The sequence below is a fragment of the Paroedura picta genome, chromosome 7 (genome assembly GCF_049243985.1).
Source record: "Paroedura picta isolate Pp20150507F chromosome 7, Ppicta_v3.0, whole genome shotgun sequence".
Taxonomy (NCBI): Eukaryota; Metazoa; Chordata; class Lepidosauria; order Squamata; family Gekkonidae; genus Paroedura; species Paroedura picta.
Window position 1 is genome coordinate 58,232,912 of NC_135375.1, and position 15,646 is coordinate 58,248,557.

A 15,646-nucleotide genomic window follows, 5' to 3' on the forward strand; every position below is an offset into this window, starting at 1 on the left:
TATGCTAATAAAAGGTTACTGACTGACTGACTGACTGACTGACTGACTAAGCACACAGCGACCCAAAAGATGAAAACAATCAATCACCCTGCTTGGCATGTAAGAGAAGATAATGTGTGATGTAAGGGACAAGCTCATTGAAGTTTGTGTCTGCTGCCCCCTAATTAGGTGCAGGTCTGATGGCCACATCTATGAAGACACAGGCCCTTTGACATTACTGTTCTAAACTGTTGTGGGTTCAGTTCTGAATAAAGCAATATAGGGATAAAGATTTCATACAGCAAATTTCATTCTACTAATGAACCATCTTTGAAGTGATCTGGCCATTTCAAACAGTGCCGTGCTCCCCATTCCCTGCCTTTTTTTGCAGCACAATATTCCTTGAACTTAAAAAAAATATATTCTGAGATGAGTGCTATATTGGTCTAGTGCTATAGCACTCAATCTAGAATGTTCAAAACAAGTTTGAGGTGCTGCAGACATTTTAAATAGTACACTGTACAATTATTCAGAAGTGCAAAGAAGAGAAGATAAAAGAAAGACGTTTACCTTAAGAATATCTCAACCACACTTTGCTAATCGGACACAAATAGCTTTGTATAAAAAAGGTAAATAAAAGCTGTTAGTAGCTGGTTGCTAAAACAGTTGTGTCTGAAATGACACACAAAAATCTGTTTGTAACTGGCTACCAAAATGTATTAAAAGGCTGTCTGACAAGGGCCACAGACATTCTAACATATGGTTTCAACACATACACTGCATTACGGGGCATTTCTATTTGGCTTTGGGTCAAAAATACCGACTTCATATTCAGAAACTGTGACAACCTTCACCATGAGCTGGACACAACATGCCCCAGTTTCAGTATAAAGGAAACCCAAATCCTTTTTTTGGAAACTTCAATGGGCAGAATGCACAGGTTTTAGACGGTGGTATCACATATATTCTATTCTGCCATCACTTATTTAATTACATTTCATTTATATATTTGTTCTCTTATGGAACTTAAGGTAGCATACATAAGTCTGCCAGAAAGTTTCACCAAGGCACAGACCAAACTCCAATTTCCTTCAGTTTAACAAGATTTATGTGCTGTCTATTATACCCTAACTCTCCTCCTCATTGGCTGCAACTGTGCAACCCCTAGTGGCAAAGGCAGCTCTTTTTTCATTTCTTTTTTAACCTTTCTTTTGTAAGCGTTTGATTATGACTAGGTTTGTTGTTGATTTTTTCTGCAGAGCCTTTTTGAATCTTTCCATGTTTTGTAACTGGCAGTAAGAATTTTTCATGTGGCTATATTGTTATTTTTGCACTCCAGATTGATTTATTGAAGATTAATTTTGTACAGAAGTTCCCAATTTTGATCTATAATGTAATAATCATAATGGTATTACAATTTTGTAAAGATGAAATTACATTATATAGATTTAGCATATTGGAGACCAACAAGAGTTTACATTATATATTTTTACTATATCAAATGACATTAAATCATAACTGTACTTTGTATAGCAGTACTTAATAGAAGAATGTAAAGTTATATTAATATATTTTATCTATTAAATGCTCACATTAAATTGGCATCCTATTTAAATAGACTTTTCCACTGGGATATAGAGGCTACTTCCGTCTCCACTAAAAGGTTGGAGGATCTTTCATCTTTCCAGAGACTGCCATGATAGGTACAAGTTGCTAAAGGACAAAGAAAATTGTCTTTTGTGGAAACTAGCACTGATGCCCAAAACATACAATCATATTTCTTAGATGAGGCATATCAGTCAATTCACCTATGTGGAACTTGGACTTTTATTAATTAGTTCATTAGCATATTCTTGGAAAGGTTAAAAAAAGAGAGGTTCATTGCCACATTTAAGGTAACTGAATTCTAAACACAGAAATAATAAATTGTAAAGTATATTTACATGGATCATTAGACTTTCCAGGGCTCAATCCATGTGTAATGAGGAATATTTTTAGGTTTGTGGTATTCACATTACTCTATGTTAAAACATGTAATATCTTGTTTTTGTAGCTGATTCATGCCAAGAATAGGTAATGTCTGCAATGGTTTGAGGACTTGCCCTGTCTGTAGACTCAACATTTTTTAATGTTTTATGTTAAGTCTCACATATTGCTCACATAATTATAATTTTATTTAATGTAAGTTTTCTGCAAGTTGTTTGTAGAGTGTTCATTTTTTCACTGAAGAACTATTCACTAAGAGATTAATAATATTCACTAAGAAATTAATAACATTCCATAACCTACCTCAGTGATCCCCAACCCTCGGTCTGGGGACCGGTCCTGGTCCATGGATCAGTCGGTACCAGGCCGCGGATCCACTTCATCCTCCTCCCCGGCTGCTGCCTCAGGGGCTGCCCTGCCACACTGCCGCCGGCTCACCTTTGGTGCTCTGGCTGCTGGCAGTGCCCCTCAGCGGGCAGCGGGAAGTCAGGGACGCCAGCAAGAAAGTGGAGCAGGGGCTCAGGTGGTGGCGACGTCCCTTGGCAAAAGACTACCTTCCCCCGGGCCCCAGCAAAATTGTCAAGCACTGACCGGTCCCCTGTGATAAAAAGAACCACTGACCTACACCTGGCCCCCACCAGGTGGAAAGAGCTCCCTAAGGAGATCAGAACCCTGTTCAAACTCTCACAGTTTCACAGGGCCTGCAAAAGGGAGCTCTTCCACTAGGCATTGGCTTGAGGCCAACCAGTCCAAAACACCCACTGCCCCTCCCAGACACCCCCTCCCATGACCGAACAATCCCACCTATCTAAAGCTGTGTCAATGTTCCTGTTCCTGTTCAAATATTGTTCTGGTTGACATGTTATGTTATGATTGCTATACTTGTTATATTTGTTGCAGTGTTCTATGTAGTTACCCCATGATGTTATATGTAAATCGCCCAAAGTTGTATGGAAGGGCAGTGTAAAAATCTAAAATAAATAAATGAATAAAAATAAACCTTGGTTGAGAAAGCCTGATTTAGAGACTCAGGATCATGAGGGGTGGGGGGAATTAAATGTCAAACAATGAAGATGGGTCAGTTATAAACAACAAGAAAAATGTATCCCAACCAACTTAACTTCTGACCCCAACATCATCATGTTGTTTGTAGCCAGGGAACAAATCTATACCCTAGAAAAGAAAAGCCAAAGCAAAACCCAAGAAAGTCAGGCCAAAAACAACCAAATAAAATCTAATATATATGGCCTGACATAAGTAAGCTAAAAATGTTAACATCACAACAATTAGTTATGAACTGTTAATAAACCATTGGTATTACTGTTATGAAACCACTATTGTTCAATTAATGTTATTCTGGATTATAATGTATTTATGGTCTCCTATGTTCTACGTAAACCACCCTGAGCTGCAAGGGAGGGCAGTATATAAGTAGAATTAATTAATTAATCAATCGATCAAGAGGAAGATAAAGGTGGGGAGATTATGGTAATGAATATCACCAACTATGTAACACAGGTAAATAGACAACTTAAAAACACTTAATAACGCTACAACCATATCAAGCACAACTCTACCAACCTCATCTTTCAGGTAATTAGGATTGCAGTGCAGGAGGCACTTAGCCTCAGCTATAACTCTCAACGAATAGCACAATTTTTGTGTATGAACAAAGAGAGTGCCAGTCTTCTATGTACTCCCCAAAATATACAAGACTGACAAATCCCCCTAGTAGACCTATTGTGTCAGTTTCAAGCTCATTTTTAGAACCTGTTGCCTTCATAGATTTTCATTTACAATCATTTGTGACTAAACATCTGGAAGAAGTTCCTGACATTTTGAGTGGTTCCTCAGTGGAACAGGCTTCCTTGGGAGGTGGTAGGTTCTCCTACTATGGAAGGTTTTAAGCATAGACTAGATAGTCATCTGACATAAATGCTGATTTTATGAACTTAAGCAGATTGTGAATGGGTAGGCAGGAAGGGATGTGCCAGTGTTGTATTTTGTGGCCTTTCCTTGCAAATTGCTAATTGCCACTGTGGGATGGTAGGTGAATTTCCTCCAGGCCAGGCTGCATTCTGGAGATTTTTGGTGGAAGGATCACTTGGGCATGAAATTGGGGTCACTGTGGGTGGGCAGATGAGTTCCTACATTGTGCAAAGCGGGTTGGACTAGATGATCCTGGAGGCCCCTTCAAACTCTATGATTCTAAAACCTTGTCTTATTTAAAAGATAAAAGGATTTTATTAACAAGGTAGAGGGACTACAGATTCTATTACAATCATGTCTGCTTAGCCTAGAGGTCACTTCTTTATGTACCAATATTTGCTAGTAATAATTAACTTGCCATTCATGTGTCACGCATATGAGAGCTTTTTCATTCATTTTAGAGAAAAAGTAGCATACCTGCATTTCTTACCCAAATTAGGCTTATGTGAAAAATACCCAAACTGAAATAAAGTTACATATACTCATAATCCTTTGAAGAAGCAACATGCCATTGTATAGCACAAAAGCCAAGAACATAGAAACACTTACTTTGTCTATGTAATATCCATACTTTGTGTAGTTATATTTAGAAAGTACAGCTGTCTTCACCTCATTTTTCTATTGCTTTTATGAAAACAATATGTCCTCAGATTTTCACTCAGTGAAGACAAAAGGGTTTTTATGAAGAAAATATAAAACACACTTCTACTTACTACCACTACCTTTATTATTTATTCCATAGCTGCTTTATTTATGATATATTATTCCAAGTAAATAAATTTTCTACTTTATACAGTTTTTCCTACATTAATTAAAACTGAAAGTGAGTCATGTCAAATATAGATATTTCCCACATTTTTCTTATACTTAATTGGTTTATCTGTAAATCCAAATCTATTATTTACAATATTGAATAGCAGCAAAAAAACAGCCTTAGGGAACATTACAGATATGAAAATATCTTGGCCATGATACAGTGGTCCCTTTCCCAGGACTGCATCTGGGTAAAAATTGGGAATGAAAGCCCCATGTTGGATTTTTTGTCGGCTTATTAAAAATGAACAGAAAAGGAAATGCCTACATGTCACACTAGTAAGCTAATAAGAGTTAATAGATTTCACAGATACACAAACACATGTGTTTATATGACAGGCAACAATATTATGTTATGATGCTGTTCTGAAGGAACAGAGTATTCCTTGAGCTGATGACAGTATTCCTCAATCAAGAGGACTAATCCTTTTAATTAACAATAGATGAAGTCCAGAGGAAGTGATTGAATGTAGGTGAAGTAGCTGAACTTAGACAGTTTCCAGAAAATTTCCAAGATGCTTATACAGACAAATGGGAAATATTGTTTAACAGACCGGAAGCAGGAGGAGAGCCTTGGAAAATGTTCATTGGGTGAACAAATGAAGGAAATGGAGGCAAGGATTAGAACCAAGATGTCTGAAGAACCAAGATGCATGAAATTTGGACCACAGAAGAAAACTCAACTCGGGATTTATTACCAAAGGAATTATGTCAACAATGATTACCAACTCTTCGTCAAACAGCTCTGAAGCTCTAGCTCTTCTTGGAAAACCCATCAGCTTCGACAATAAATAGGTAACTGTATATTTGATAAATTATCAACAAAAGTTATATATACTTGTTCTCACTAGGGGCCACTGTATTTATTGGGCCCCATACATCACTGAATTAATTTTAGGGAGTACTGTGTCTGGCTGTTACTAAAGCTACGTCTTGACCCTTTCTTTAACTTGAACGCACTGCGTATAGACTCTTTCAATATTATATTTGGTTATTTGTATGCCCTTGGCTAGGTTCTGGTTCTCAAGCTGGACAATAGCATCACTATATCTATGTCCAAGACATCACTATATCTATGTCCAAGACATCTATGTCATAGCCAGGAACATTTCTTATAAACACAATGTTTAGTCAGGTTTGCATTTTCTATACATGTGTCTAAAGCATTCAAATCCTTCTGCACTGCTCCAATTGCAATCAGTACTCCTTTGGCATAATGAAATTCTTTGAAGACTCTGCACCCAATCCCTGTTCTTTAATTTAAATGTTTTGTTTGCACTTCATTGAAAACCATAGCTTAAGACAGTGAATACCATCAATGTACTTTAGATTTACCTTCACATTTCTGTGTTACTTCATTCTGTTTGTGGCCAGCAGGACACTTGCACTCATATGAACCAACTGTATTGATGCAGTTTCCCCCTTGGCAGATTCCAGGGATAGCTTGACATTCATCAACATCTGCAAAGAAAATAGGGAGTTAAAACTGTCATGAAAAATGACTGGCTCCAGCTTCTAAATAATCCTAGAAAATCAACCTTACCTGATTGTTAACACCATCACATACATAATATAATAAAGGGTTGATACCATGTAACATAGAAAGCATTCTAACTGAAGACAAGGTAAGAAGGGCCTATAGTAGTGCTTTTTAATTAAGTATTTGACCATAGGCCTGTTTTGTTTTGTTTTTACATTAGAAAATCATCTGTTCATTAAAAAAAATATATTGCTTTTCCATATTCAAAGTGAATACACGATGGTTAAAGAATAAATGATGGTTAAAAACAACAGAAATTATTTTTCTTTCCTATTTGTAAAAAATTTTAAAAGTTTTAAAATTAAGTTTGTCTCAAGATCTCTCCTTCATAAAGAAGCACTGATACTGTTAGTAAGAAATGTTTTTTTTTAATTCTCCATTCTGATGACCAAGGCAGGAACAATGCAAACAAGAATGTACAAATCTTTTGGATACAGTCATTTAGTTAAACACAGTTTATCATAAACTTTGATTGCCAAACAATGTAAGTAAATTTGCAGTAAATGTTTATACTGTGTTTCTGAAACTGTACTGAGTTTATTTAGAATAGTACAAACTCAAAATGTATAATTTAGACTAAGGATGAAGTAAAGCCATGTGGACTCCTGTACCTCCTTCCTAGAATATATGATGTCTGGGCTGCTTGGGAGACATGATACTTTAAATGAGGATTGATTTTATGATTATAAGTTATGATTTCAAAATTGTCCTATCATTAACAGCTTTGCTCAGGTTTCCTACCTAATGAAAAAAATACTTCATGCACACTAGTCCACTGGAACTTGATTGCTTGAAGCAGCCCAAAGGGCAGTGGACTCTGCAACCATCACACATTAAAGCAGTGGTTGTCAACCTGGGGGGTCAGGACTCCTTTGGGGGTCGAACGACCCGTTCTTTATCTTTATTATTATTATTATTACGGTACTAGACCAGTAATCAAATTACAAAGTACATAAAACATCTGGCATTTACAAAGTACATCAAAGAATTATTGATAATTAAAATAGTATAAAATTTGAAAACATTCCAGCTATAAGAATCAACATTCTAATTTTAAAACTTGCAAGCATTATCTCAAGCAATTGAGACTATCTCTACCTAAGTTGCTCTGAATCCACCCAGCTCTTCTTTGTTTTGATTGTTCTCCAAGCAAATCTGGCCACAACAGAAGTTATTTCTGTGCTTTTGTCTGACAACATATCTTTGATCGCCTCTGAGTTGGACTTATTCTGTAGGGATGGTATAAGTTCTCTCCTGAATTGATCGTATAGCCTACATTGGAGTAATACATGTTCAAATGTCTCAATGCTCCCATCCTGGCAGATGCATAAACGATCACAGATGGGTATTTTTTTGAATAAGCCTTCCCTAATAAGCCTTCCCTAAAAGCCGATGGGAGCATGTTATATCATAGGAGAGTAAATGATCTCCTATGATTTGGGAAAACAAGATTAGATAAATAAGGTAATAGCCTCAAATTATTAAGTGGAGGCATTGGAAAAAGTGGATTTTTTACTTGATTAAAATCCTGTTGGCGATGGATATCTAGGATTCTTTGTTTTATCATTTCCTTTGCGCGGTTGAAACCCAGAGACAGTATTAACTGTTTGGATAGACCATATGAGCAAAGTTTTTTCTCAAGAGTGGATATCCACAGCACAACTAATGATTCAGACATCATTAGATAAAGCAAACCCTCTGTGTAAAAAAGCAATTTTAACCAGTACATGGACGTACATATTCATATTATGGTCTGGACAGAATATATTCCTGTTTCCACCCGGATTGCAGCGTTAGAAATGCTGGTTGGTACTTAGAGCAGAGATCTTAAAAATTTGGCCTGGGTCTTTTGTAGGCTGGAAATATTGGCATTTATACACAATGAGGCCCCATAGGGCTTGCGGGAACATTACGCCCACCTTCATGCCAGAAGAATTTCTGAATGGCACCTGAGCTTCTCTGGGCATTTGAGGAAATATATGATATATGGGATATATGATATATGGAAATATATAATATACAAGCTAGGCTCCAGCAATATGTGGACCGAGAACTTTCAGAAGTACAGGCAGGATTTTGAAGAGGCAGAGGAACTAGAGATCAAATTGCCAACATACACTGGATCATGGAGAAAGCTAGGGAGTTCCAGAAGAACATCTACTTTTGCTTCATTGACTATGCTAAAGCCTTTGATTGTGTGGAGCACAACAAATTGTGGCAAATTCTTAAAGAGATGGGAATACCAGAGCATCTTATTTGTCTCTTGAGAAACCTATATACAGGTCAAGAAGCAACAGTGAGAACCGGGCATGGAATCACTGATTGATTAAAAATTGATAAAGGAAGGCCGAGCGTCAAAGAATTGAAGCTTTTGAACTCTGGTGCTGGAGAAGACTCTTGCGAGTCCCTTGGACTGCAAGGCAAACAAACTGGTCAGTGCTAGAAGAGATCATCCCTAACTGCTCTTTAGAAGGCCAGATCTTGAAGATGAAACTCAAATACTTTGGCCACCTCATGAGAAGGAAGGACTCCCTGGAGAAGAGCCTAATGCTGGGAGCAATTGAGGGCAAAAGAAGAAGAGGATGACAGAGAATGATGTGGCTGGATGTTGTGTTTCATTAGAAAGTTGTGTTTCATTAGAAACAAGGTATTATTAATAATGTTGATATTTTCAATCGTTTATTTCAGTTCTTAAATGTAATTTGCTGTGTTTAATCTCTGGCCTTGTGTTTCAACATGTACCTAATACGCAGTGGTAATTCTAAGTACACCTTTCATTTGCTCATGCTAATTATTCAAATGTAGCCACATGTATCAGCAGGGCATTAGCTAATATTAACAATTTACAGATGTTGTAAGTAAAAAAATTAATGCACAAACATCAGTATGAAAGTCCTCTGGTGACCATTACTTCTACAAAAGGGGTTTCTGTTTAACTTTCTCAGAAGGGATTTCAAAGCTGAAGACCTTAAATAATTCTAAGAAATAATTACTATGATAGCAGAAAATTAAAAAAATTGTTATTACGATTTCCTCTTTGTCTCTAAAGTGAAAAACATATCATATTAAAGTAAAAATGTTTTATTGTTGAAGAAATATGATTAAATCCCTCCCCCCCCCAGTTTTAAGCCAATTTATAATAATATCTGTTCAAAAAAAGAAAAGGCCAGTGACTTACATTACACTCCACAGCTCTATGAATGTTTTTTTTTCCCCTAAGGCCTCAGGGGAGCTATTAATAGATATGCAGATAAGTACATAAATTAGGTCTGAAATTTTGCTGGACATATCACACAGCTTTACACAGTGAGGGCTCTGATTCTGTCCAAGTTAAAGTTCATGGAAAATTAATTTTTTAGTGTTTTTACAGGTCGCTGCAAGTAGGTTTCTGCAAATAGCTCTTTTAATATTTCTCATGCGTAACTCTGAAAGGGGATTGTGGCATCATTTGGCTGAGCAGAATATTAAATCAAAACTGTGTTATTTCAATTTAAAAAATCCTAAAACAATCTGATAAAATACATTTTTTAGTTTCTCATGCTGTCCAGTTTCTAATTATTTATGCCTCTAAGGTTCAAATCAGCTGCCAAAAGCTTTGATGTCCTAACAACATCAGATAAATTATTCTGCAGGCCAAGTTGCATATTCCAAGAGGTTCAATATGCTATACATTAGGTAGAATGTTTCCATGTGTTCCTGATAATATCTGGCAAGTGAAAAAAGGTTCTTTGCCTGTGTGGACAGTTTTCTAAGTAAATGATAACTACCTATGAGATTTGAACACACACTTTTGAAAACCACTATCTTTAATTTCTCTTCCTGATGACTGGGTAGCTTATATGCAAGTTTAAAGATCAGAAACACTGATAGAAATTGAGGCTCCATAAAATATGTTTAAATAAACACTGTGTAGGAGCTTAGATTCATAGAGTTATACAATTAGTTGTAGCTTTAAAAAGCACAGAAAAAACATTGGAGGGGTTGTCCATTTAACTCAGGAAAACGGTTTATGCAATTTTAAAATGTAATCCTTATGATAGTGTTTGCTTTGCAGGAATTAATATCGCTAATGAGGACACGGACACAAAGATTGGCGTTAAATCTGGCCACAGCCTTTAATAACAATGTGAGTATGGAAAGCATGGGGAACCACGTTCAGCCCTCTTGTGGTCAGTCGACCATAAGGCAGCCCAGCGCAGCCTGCTCCTCAACGGGTCACTTTGGCCATACAGCCCACTTCAACCCAGATTCAATGGCAGGCAAGCAGAAAAGGGGGGAGGCAAAGTGGAATTACCCTAGAGGGCGTCACCCCAAGGGTCGGACATGACTCGGTGTTTGCACAGGGGATACCTTTACCTTTGTACTATAAATCAATACACCAAGTTGGTTCTCTGTTACCTATTTTGGTAACAGCATGATTAATGCCTCTTATTTTCAGCCTGATGTGAAATTTTATATTAACAGATCTGACCACATATGTTCTTAGTAGTGTTTCTCATCAGAGTAATCTCTGCTGAACTTGCTCCTCATCTGTTTTCAACACAACCATGTATATACTAATTACCATAGACATTTTTTGTAGATATGTCTTCCAGTTAGTTCTCCCACAACATTAGAAGAACCCAAACATTCATTTAAAACATACTTTAGGATCTTGCAAGGCATCTAATCCAATCAGGAGTTGATTACATGGATGTTTAGAAAAATGTTATACAATAGTTTGCCAATGAATACTCACAAACTTTTATGGCCAGAGTCCACTAAGAAGTATTTTTTCTAGTGTCTGGCGGACTTTCTAATGAACTCCACCCAGTCAGAGGAAAAACACTTCTTAGTTCCAGTCCATCCCTGGGGAGTCTCCCAGGTAATAAAGGAATGTGATGCATTATACCCCCTCCTCCTCCCTCTCCAACTGCTGACACACTCCATGCTTTGGCTCGGAGTGTTGAGCGCTCAGCAACCACGGGCTTGTTCCTGGGGTTTGGTTTCCTCATAGTCGGCTGACTTTGAGGTAGCCCAGGGTCTCCCCGGGCTGCACCACCGCTCCAGCTGGAAAATAAAGCTGTGGCCAAATCATTGCCAAAATCTATTGCTTTATGTGTGTATCTTCCTTGCTGGCCCCTTTTTGCCCTCCTGCTAGGCAAACATGCAGAACTTTTTAGCCTTCTGTTTTCACTGTCAGGAAACACTCCCATTAACAGGCAAGGCGGGCCTTATCTGCTTGTAATGCTTGGGAAATGCCTTCATAACAGTTTGTTTTTCCCTCCCTCTTTCAGTTATCTTAATAGTGCTGCAGTTATGACTCCCCCCACTGCCTTACACTATTAAAAAAATACTGACATGAAATTATTTAGAAAGAAAAGTATACTGTTTTATATATAAAATAGGAGCTCAAACCTTGGAACATCAAAGAAAGTGTCAAATGCTTTATCAACTGAGCTGCGCAAACAGAGCTGATCTCACCCTGTATGAAAAGAATCAGTAAAAAAGACGAGGATGTTGTCATAGTTCTTGACAGAAGGAAACACCAAAGATAGAACCCTCAAACATCTCATTTGGATGATGGCAGATGAAAGAGGCAGCCTTTGGACAGAAAGGAAGACAAGAAAGGGCCTGTGACTGTGCAATCAAATCTGTGGGTGGATTGCAGAAGGCCATTCTCCTTGACCAGGCAGAAAGTAGGGATTAGATGAGCTAGGCAGGAAGAAGAATGGTTGAGTTTGGCATCTGTGACCCCCCCCCCCCCTCAGAGGCAGCAAAACATTATAACTAACTTAGACAGATGGCAGAGACTCATCAGATACAATGTTCTTCCTTAACTGCCTCTGTTGTTTTTAGTTGTGAAGTCATGTTCAACCCATCACGACCCCATGGACAATGATCCTCCAGGCCTTCCTGTCCTCTACTATTCCCCAGAGTCCCGTGAGTCCATTTAAGCTCACACCGACCCCTTCAGTGACTCCATCCAGCCACCTCATTCTCTGTCGTCCCCATTCTTCTTTTGCCCTCAGTTGCTCACAGCATTAGGCTCTTCTCCTGGGAGTCTCTTTGATTGCCTCTTTACTAGATGTAAAGTCCACACAGCCTTCCTCACAAGTGCAGTACCTTTCACTCACTTGTTTCTGCTCCTTCATACATCACAGCACTGTGTTGTGCCTCTGCCTTCACACCTCAGGGCACTTCCACCAGACCTGTCTTAGCTTGGTAACCTTCTCTTGTCCCATCTCCTCCATTAAGTTCTTATTTCTTCCTATTTTGCACCATCTCCACCTTGCTCAGCCAGTCTACACTCCTCACTTCCCCTGTCGGTTCTGACATCTTATTTTATTTCTGGGGCTTCTCGCATGCTGGTCAAGCTAAGCATCACCCCTCCCTTCTCTAAGCCTTTGTTGTGCTCTTAATCCTTTCCTTTTCTTGCCCCACTTGATCTAGGTTTGCATAGGGCTGCTACTGCCTTTTGCTCAGTAGATGGGGCCTGCTCTGGTCTTTACTCCTGCCTCTATGCCACACAGTCCCATCTGAGTGCTTGGCAGCAGGCCAGGGTGGAAGGGCAGTCCTGGCTCTAATGTGGAGAGCCCTGGGAAGAGAGGAACAAGGCAGTTCAACCTCCTCTTCCAATTCCAAGGCCTTCAAGGTTCTCTTGGAAAGAAAGAAAGAAAGAAAGAAAGAAAGAAAGAAAGAAAGAAAGAAAGAAAGAAAGAAAGAAAGAAAGAAAGAAAGAAAGAAAGAAAGAAAGAAACCACACAAAGCTGACATTTGGATGACATTTAGTATATATCAGAACTGGTACATCTATTAGCACTATAAGCACCATTGGTATTATATGAGTAAAAGATGAGATCCACATCTGGATACAAAAAGCAAAACTGCTGCTCCTGCAATTCTAAATGTTTCTTTCATTAGAATCGAGAAACAATTCAGCCTGAAAATCCAATATGAAGGTTATGTCTACTGTAATATCACAAAGGAGGGCTCTTTATATTCTTCCTCTATAATAAATGAACGAAGGCCATGTATACCTATGCATAACCCAAGTGTTGACTACTAGTGACCAGAAAAAAATCTGGAATTGATGGACTATCCCGAGGTCAGGACTGGGTTTACAGTCTGTATTTGCAACTGTCATTTCTGTCTAGTTTAATGAAAATTATAGACACTCAGCACTTCTCAGGATTTATTCCTTGTCAAAATTCTGATGTTATCTTTCTTTCTGCCCTTGATGTTTTGCTTCATTCATTCATGATCTCAGCTGCTCAACAGCTGAGATCCTAATTCATGTTGAGTGATGGGTATACAGCCCTTCCTAAAAAGCAATGTGAAATTACATACTACAGATTTTTTTTTAAGTTGTTTTAAGCACTTATTGTTCTCAGGCAAAATCACCACAGTGTTTTCAATTTTCATTGTGTAACTTTGCAACAATGTCAACTGTGCATTGGAGAGCTTAGAAATATTTGTTATGGTCAGTTAACAGGCTACCCTAGCAGTAAAATGTTGGAAAATGTCTTTCAAAGGTGCTGAAGCTACAGAGGCAAGTGAATCCTTGGTGCAGCACTAATAAAATAATATAGAAACTTGTTTTGTTCAGGAATAACTGTAGTCCAAACCTACAGTAAGCCAACTGTAGTACAGTAAACCCATCATTAACTTTCATAATTATCTTAATTATGCTCCCATCAGAAACATGGATGGAATATGTGTATACAGATAGTATCACCAACCTCCAGATCAGGGCTGGACATCACACAGTCTTATAAGTGCTGTCCAGATGACAGATCAGATCCCTGGGATAAAATGGTTGCTTTGGAGGTGGACTCAGTGGCATTATATCCTGTTAAGGATTCTCCCCTCTCCAAACTTTGCCCTCCCAAGTCTCCACTATCAACCTTCCTAATGTGGAAGTGGAAACTGATCTCAGTAACTGTAAAATCTGATATGATTCCAGGAAATCTCAAGGCCCAACCTGAGGTTGGAAACCACAGGAGTGAAGAAAGCATTAGAAAAGAGAAGAAGCAAAAGGGACTTTCAAAAAAGAGAAAGTGTATTGGGGGAGGGGGTTCCCACTTGTTGCTCAAGTGTGTCCACTATCTGCATATACCTAAATCCTTAGATCAGTACCTTTGCTTTTCTGGAAAGTTGATTGTCTGCAGAAATATTTGAAATACTTTTGAAAATATAGGAAGGGTTAATTCTTTCAAAAGTAAAATACCGTTATCTTACCTGTGATGGCAATTGCTGTGGTGGTGGAGCCTGGCCTTGGCAGAGCCTAGGAGCCGCCACCAGCCCCTTCTCCATAGTGGCAGGTGACACCAGGAGATGCTCCAGGCCTGCCAAGGTGGTGGTGTACATAAGACTCGGAGCAGCTCCCATGCATCATCAATGCTGCCAGGCTCAGATAGGGGAAAAGAAGAAAGAAAGATAGGGGAGAAAGGGAAATAAGGGATATTGAGAAGAGAAAGAGTAAGAAGGGTGGATTGGCTTGAGGGAGTAAGAAAAGGAAAGGATTGGTTTAGGGAAAGAAAGAAGGAGATACTGGTTCAAGGGAAAGAAAGGAAGAGAAGGTGAGATTGAGTTGTAGAACAGAGAAAGAAGGATGTGTTGGCTTAAGGGAAAAAAGAGAGAAAGAAGAGATGCCCATTTGAAAGGAGAGAAAGAGAAAGAAAGGGAGATTGGCTTGTGTGGGAGAGAGAAACAAGGGGGGATTGTCTGAGTGAGGGGAAAAACAAAAAAGAGGGGGGGAGAAAGAGTAGGGAGGAAGGAGAAAGAAAAAAGGACATTGTCTAAGGAGGACAGGAATAAGAGAGGGATAAAGGTAAAGGTATCCCCTGTGCAAGCACCGAGTCATGTCTGACCCTTAGGGTGACACCCTCTAGCGTTTTCATGGCGGACTCAATACGGGGTGGTTTGCCAGTGCCTTCCCCAGTCATTACCATTTACCCCCCAGCAAGCTGGGTACCTCGGAAGGATGGAAGGCTGAGTCAACCCTGAGCCGGCTGCTGGGATTGAACTCCCAGCCTCATGGGCAGAGCTTTCAGACTGCATGACTGCTGTCTTACCACTCTGCGCCACAAGAGGCTCTAAGAGAGGGATACATTGACATATAAGGATAAGATGAGAAATGAGGTAAGACATGATTGCTAGAGAAGGCTGTGGGGTAGAAAGAGGAGAAAACTTACATTAAAAGGATAAATGGATAAAGAGGAATGAGGGAGACAACAGAACGGGGTGGGGCAGAAAGCGAGAGGCGAGAACCTTGACAGAGAAGGGGATAGAAGGAAGGAAGCAAAGGCAGGGGAATGGTTTCCCATTAATAGTGAGATGTGGTCCCCATTTGTTAAT

The 15,646-nt window shown here is 38.9% G+C and overlaps 1 protein-coding gene across 3 annotated transcripts in view; it reads right to left on the minus strand.

Annotated features, from left to right (window-relative positions):
* FBN2 (fibrillin 2) overlaps nt 1-15,646 on the minus strand; it is a 206,627-nt gene that overhangs the window by 138,569 nt on the left and 52,412 nt on the right. For all 3 annotated transcript variants that reach the window (XM_077344464.1, XM_077344463.1, XM_077344465.1), the window contains one exon: nt 6,103-6,228. In XM_077344464.1, coding sequence (XP_077200579.1) covers nt 6,103-6,228 — 126 coding nt within the window. The remainder of the gene's footprint in view (nt 1-6,102; nt 6,229-15,646) is intronic.